Source organism: Myotis yumanensis, unplaced genomic scaffold, assembly GCF_028538775.1.
Source record: "Myotis yumanensis isolate MYYU_CA2020_CCGP unplaced genomic scaffold, mMyoYum1.0.hap1 SCAF_5, whole genome shotgun sequence".
Lineage (NCBI taxonomy): Eukaryota > Metazoa > Chordata > Mammalia > Chiroptera > Vespertilionidae > Myotis > Myotis yumanensis.
The window spans coordinates 98,598,330-98,604,329 of NW_027223756.1; the positions used below are offsets into that span (position 1 = coordinate 98,598,330).

Sequence of the window (6,000 nt, forward strand, 5' to 3'; positions counted from 1 at the left end):
GTTTTATGACCCAGACTTGAGATTTGGCAAGGGAGTAAAATAGGGAAGGTCTGATACCTGAGCTCTTTCTGTGTGCTAGGTACAGTTCTGAATGCTTCCTATCCATGATCTCAGCTCCTTTGATCCTGTGAGGTCACCACTGTTGTCAAGCCTCCAACAGCCTTTAAGGCCAGGCACTCCTCCCCCCCCTCCCCCCGCCCCAGTCCTATTTGCTACTCAGTCCACCTGCTTCTGCACCCTTGCATCTTTGCTTCTTACCCATTTCCCCTGGGAGATTATTATCAGAAAGTATAACTACTCCAAAAGCAGCTATAACCTCCGACATTCTCAAATAGTGAAGTGTTCCATCAACTGGCAAATAGAACCCTTTCTGTGAAAATCTGTATGCTATAGTGTAGCTTCACAGGAAACAGGGTGGTCAATACTTGCATATCCGGCATAATGCTGAAGGACAGTGATTTGCTTGGATGAGGTCTTGCTGGCAGTGGGACTTGCTGCTCCTGAAGACAGCTGTAGGCGAAAATATTTTCTAGAAGAGAACACAGAAACCAGATTGGCTAGAATGCTTGCAGAAGGCTTGTTAAGTGCCTTCTCGGTGAGTGTGAGAAATGAACACCCAAGGATTGCCTTCACAGATCTTGTTCCAGAAGTGAGGAATAATACTTCCCTATTGGGTACATGAGGACTAAATGAGACAACGTGAGCGCACCCAGGTGCCAGGGACAGGATGTTTATGTTTCTTTTTTTAAGGAATTATAAGTTTATTAGGTCATCTAGATAACCAGATGGGCTGAGCCCCCAAATGGCACCAGCCAGGATGTTTATATTTAAAAGCCCACTAGGTAGTAGGCACTGGGGACGCAAGAACAGCATTCCTGAGCTCCTAGGCCTGACATTTCAGTTGGGAATCAGACACTAAACCAAAATAAGTAAATATATAATGTGTCGGGTGCACGAAAGAAATACAGTAAAGAGGGTGTCAGGTGCACAAAAGATTAGAAGGCGAGGATGGGGCGTGGCTGAGGGGAGTGGTTGCCATATTAAATACGATAGGTAGTACCTACACTGCGGCATAGAACGTTACATGTTGTAGTCAACAAGTTGGTTTCCATCCCTCCGTACCTTTCGCTGTACCGTATCACAGGGAAAAGTGCGAAAGAGCCAAATCGCGGGTCCCCTCGCATTCGGACATTTACGGTAGGCTTAGCGGCCAGACCTCTGTGCTCGGGCCCCGCCCCGGCGGTGGGCGCGTGCGCGGGAATCTGAGCTCCTCCAGAGCCAGACCGCGCGGGCCAGCGCCGGGCGTGGGTGGCGCATTGAGCGGTTGGATGGCACTGGGAGGAGCGCAGCGGACCGCGGCTCTGGGCCTGACACTGCAGCTGCTGCTGGGCTTCGTGCTGGGCCTGGAGGCAGCCCCGACCCGGTCCCGGGCCCAGACCATAGGTGAGTGAGCTCCGCGCTGCCCGTGCGCCCGCCTGGCCAGCAGCCTAGCTTCGTCCCTGCCGGCACCGCCTCGCCATTGGCTGCGCCGCACGCCGTCCGGACACTCCTCCTGCATGTGGCTCTTGACTCTTTAGCTGGGAAATTGTGCGAGTCCTCACCAATGAAGAGTTCACTGCCTGCCTTTCACTACCGTGCGCTGGCCCTGCTCACACCCCGCACCTGCTCAGCTTTATCGTCACCCATTGTTACCTCCAAGCCGTCCGTCCTTCAGCCCTGCAGCCCAGCGCGGGCTCGCCGCAGGCCCTGGTTGTCCGACCTCTAACGCTGCGGGGTCGGTCACCTGGTACCTGGTACCTTCCGCAGCAGCAGCAGCGCCTTCCAAACCCTCCCGTCTGAGCTGAGGCCTTGTGGCTGTTTCTTCGGTGGCCATCCTCCCACCCAATCTCTGCACTTTTCTCCTCTAGCCTTAGAGAACGAAAGGTCTCCCTCCCCGTGACCCCCGGCCGATGTGATGTTGGCGGCTGTCTCAGGTTCCCAGAGGCAGCTGGGAGGGTTAGAGTGGCCTCCGTGTGTGCGAAGGTGCCCCTGACTTTCAGCTGTGAGCTCAAGTTCACACACGTGGGCTCCCCTCTGATCTGGCCCTCTACCTCAACCAAAGTCCCTGCCTTTTCAGGCTGAAGGTTCCTGTAAGGAAGGCAGGACTCATGTTAACCAAGTACCAAACCTTTACATACAAGCAGTCTCCTCAGGACACTGAGGTAGGGACTCCTAACTGCCCCATTTACAGGTAAGAAAACCACGGCTGGGAGGAGTCACTGGTCTGGTCCCCCAACCTAATGAGGTGGGTCCACTCTGCTCTGCTGCCCACTTTACATAGGGACACACACTCCGGCAGGTCAGGGAGAGATGTTGCTTGTCCAGACCAAGACTGGCTAGGCCCGGGAGGAAGCTGAGCCTGGATGCCGACAGTCCCCCCTGGGCAGGGAAGGAAGCCAGCTCCAGGTTGTCTACAGCTCTTCCCCGCCTCCACTGAGTCCAAGGACTGTGTGGCCTACAGCTGCAGTCGGGCCTGGAGGTCTGCAGAGGAGCCAGCTGTGGAGAGTGGGGTGTTTGGAGGCTCAGGCCCCTGTGAGTGAAAGTGGAAGGGGCAAGTGGACCAGCATCAAATGGGGCTAGGCTGGGGCCAAGCCAGGTATTTGCCACCCATCTTGCTACATCTAGGAGGAAGCCCTAAAACTCACTCTCTTGCTCTGTCCCTCAATCTCAGGTTCCAGTTCCTTTTGTGCTCCTCCCGATCAGCATACAGCCCAGCCCTTGCTGTCAGGGGTCCAGGAAGGCTCAGATCTCACCGGAGTGTGACCTGTGTTCATGTATTGTCAGGCACCCCCTGGGCTTTCGGTCACACGGTCATGGTCCTGGCACACTGAGTGTCCAGTCTAGTCCCTATCAGTTTAAATAGCGTTGTTGTAAGTGGGAAGCAGAACCTCAGGAGTCTCTGAGAGGGACAGGAGACCCCTTCCAGGAAATAGATTGAGTTCTGAGGCTGAGGAGGCAATCTCCAGGTGCAGAGTGGAGGGAGGAAAGGGTATACTGGGCCAAGAAACAGCACAGACAAGGCACTGAGGTGGAACAAGCCAGGCTTCTTGGTGAAGCAGTGAGGAGGCCACGACAGAGGGAGCTTTGTGAAGAGGAAAACGTGGGAGGAAGCGAGGTTCCAGGAAGGGTTCAGGGCTGAGCTAGGCCTGTGGGTCACATGGAGGAGGCAGGATTTGGTTGTGAGAGGCTTGGTGGGCCAGGAGACGGCTTTGAGCAGCGGACAGGTGAAGTGGGTTACCAAATGATGGGACTCTGAGAGCTCTCCAGTGTCCAAATGGAGATGAGGTTAGGGGCCTGGTGAGGTAGCACAGGATAGGAACGTGGTCAGATCTGGAGGAATTTAGGATCTAAGTTGACAGAGTTTGGTGACTAAGCTGATCTTTTACCTCTTTCTTAAGTAGGTGGGATGTCATGGGCCCTGCTGACCCTGACCATGGGCCTGATCCAGGGCAGGTTCAGAGATGGCGCCTTCCCAAGTCTGTTTAACCATGCGGTTTGGAGAGAGTCCTGGGGAAACCATCTGACCATTTGGAGCTTGGTAATGACTCCAGTATCAGTGAGACCTGGGTTCAAACCCTGACTCTGCCACCAGTTCTGCTGCTTCTGGCCTTACATCTCCTCAGTGTTTTCTTTAGAATGGGGATCGCAATAGAACCTGCCCAGTAGGGCTTGTGGTGAGGCTGTGAACTCTTTGGCTTCAAGCCCCACATATAGTAGGTCCTCAGCAAAGGGTGACCACCAATATAGTTCCAGCGCCCTGGGACCTGGCCTGTTTCCTGGTGTTCTCAGCCTGTGACTACTAGACTTCTGGAGAGGGTCCAGACTCAGGCCTCCCAGGCCTCACTTGTGTTCATCTTGCAGGCTCACCCACAGGCTTCCAGTGCCGCATCAGCGGCCACTATGTGCCCCTCCTCTGGCATTGCGATGGTGAAGAGGACTGCCCTGATGGCAGCGATGAGGAGGAGTGCAGTGAGTGGTCGCACCTTGGGGTGGGGCTTGCAGGGATGGGGCCACAGGAGGTGATGCTTGTGGAAGGGTTGTGGCTTTCAGGGGGCACAGTGGGATAGGGCCTGGTGGGGGTGGGGGCGCTGTAAGGAGGGAAGTCTGGGTCTCAGGCTTGAGAAGAGGTGAGTTTACAGGGAGGTGGAGTTAGTGTGGTCTTGGACCCGGAGGCTTGCAAGAGGATGGCCTGTGGGGAGTACCTGGGCCCTGTTGTGGGGACGTTAGGGACCTGACTGACTCTGTACTCCAGAGATAGAGCCGTGCACCCAGGATGGGCAGTGCTCACCGCCCGAGGGCAGCCTTTGCTCTTGTGACAGCATCGATGACTGCCCCGATGGCATCGACAAGATCCTTCTCAACTGTAGCCGCCAGCCCTGCCCGGCAGGGGAGCTCCACTGCCTGCTGGGCAGCACCTGTATCCCACATACCTGGCTCTGTGATGGCCACCCAGACTGTCCTGACTCCAGTGATGAGCTTGGCTGTGGTATGTGCCATGGGACCTCATCATGGTTGTAGCAGTGGGGAGGGCTGGTCGTTAGAGGAGGATGTCTGACACCTTCCGTGTGTGACCAGGCTGCGAGTGTGGGCTTGTGCATTTGCTGTTGTCTGCATACCTTTGGGGGCAGCGAGAGGTCACTCCTAGCACCAGTGCTCACCAACCTCACTCAGTCTGGGAAGGAGGATGAGCCTCAAGGTCTCCCTCAGGCACATGGAACACCTGTTCACACCCCCACACACTCCTTCCCCAGCTAATGAATGCCTGGATTTATTGCAGGAACTGAGACCCTCCAGGAAGGCATGTCTGTGACCCCTGTGACCCTGGAGAGTGTCACCTATTTCGGGAATGCCACAGCCACCTTTGTCAGGAACCAGGACTCAGTCCAGTCTGAAAATCGAAGTGCCTATGGGGTTATTGCAGCTGCTGGTATGCACAGGCCCTCCCACTTCTCCTTCCCTGGGCCTGGGGCAGCTGCTCCTAGGAGCTGGGGCTTGGGGAGGGGACTGGATGCAGACCCCAGTCCCCCTGCATTAGGATGTTTGTGGGTGTGGGGGCTCCTTGCACTCCCTCACCCAGTCCATCTCTCTGTTCCCCACAGTGGTGCTAAGTGCAGGTTTGGTTGCCGCCACTCTGCTTGTGTTGTCCCGGCTCCTGTACCCGCCAGGGCTGCTGGTGGTCATGAAGGAGTCCCTACTGCTGCCAGAGAGGAAGACCTCACCGCTCTGAGGATGAGCTCTTGCCATCATGTTGCTGGGGCCCTGAGTGTGGCCGCTGTGGGGACATGCATGTGGCTGCTGGCACACCAGGCCTCAGATATGGGTTCTTCTGACCATAGTCCTGCAGACCTGAATTCCTGTGGACTTGACCCTGGAGACTGGATGTGCCTGACCCAGCCCCTGAATGTGGGGAGCCTGTATCAGAACATGCCCCACCTGGGGTTGGCCCCAGGCCGCTCCAGGGTGGCCTGTGCATAGACACTGCTCCTGCCCTGCCCCGTCTGAGCGTAGTGATTAAAGTTCTTTTGCATCACCTGCCTGCTTCTGGGCCTCTGTCTCCCTCTGCCCGGGCAGTCTGGTCAGCAGCCCACCTCTGTGGCCATTCTGCTTCTTGCTTCCTGGGACCCAGAGCAGGGGCGGTTGGGCAGTCTGCATTACCCACAGGCTTCTTCAAGGAGAGCAGAGCTTGGGCATTGCCTCCTGGAGTCCAGAGGATCCCTGTCTATCATGGCTGCCTCTTTGAAATGGAGGCTGGTTTCTGCTCCACCGCATTTTAAAATGTAGGTTTTATTATCCAGGTATGATGAGGCCAACAGATCAGGAGAGGACACGTTGTCCTTGGCTGGTGTGGCTCAGAGGTTGAGCATTGACCTATGAATCAGTAGGTCATGGTTTGATTCCCAGTTGGCACATGCCCAGGTTGCAGGTTCAATCCCCAGTAGGGGACATGCAGGAGGTGGCTGA

At 56.0% G+C, this 6,000-nt stretch overlaps 1 protein-coding gene across 1 annotated transcript; it reads left to right on the forward strand.

The window, feature by feature from the left end:
* Positions 1–1,256: 1,256 nt before the first annotated feature.
* CD320 (CD320 molecule) lies at positions 1,257–5,571 on the forward strand. Its single transcript, XM_070416671.1, has 5 exons — positions 1,257–1,443; positions 3,901–4,008; positions 4,292–4,525; positions 4,817–4,966; positions 5,139–5,571. The coding sequence occupies exons 1-5, from the start codon at positions 1,329–1,331 to the stop codon at positions 5,264–5,266; spliced, it is 735 nt and encodes a 244-aa protein (XP_070272772.1). The 5' UTR covers positions 1,257–1,328; the 3' UTR covers positions 5,267–5,571.
* Positions 5,572–6,000: the final 429 nt, after the last annotated feature.

Coding starts and splice junctions, on each gene's coding strand:
- CD320 (XM_070416671.1), top strand. CDS start 1,329: ATGGCACTGGGAGGAGCGCAGCGGACCGCGGCTCTGGGCCTGACACTG. Junction 4,526..4,816: donor CAGTGATGAGCTTGGCTGTG/GTATGTGCCATG, acceptor GATTTATTGCAG/GAACTGAGACCCTCCAGGAA. Junction 4,967..5,138: donor TGGGGTTATTGCAGCTGCTG/GTATGCACAGGC, acceptor TGTTCCCCACAG/TGGTGCTAAGTGCAGGTTTG.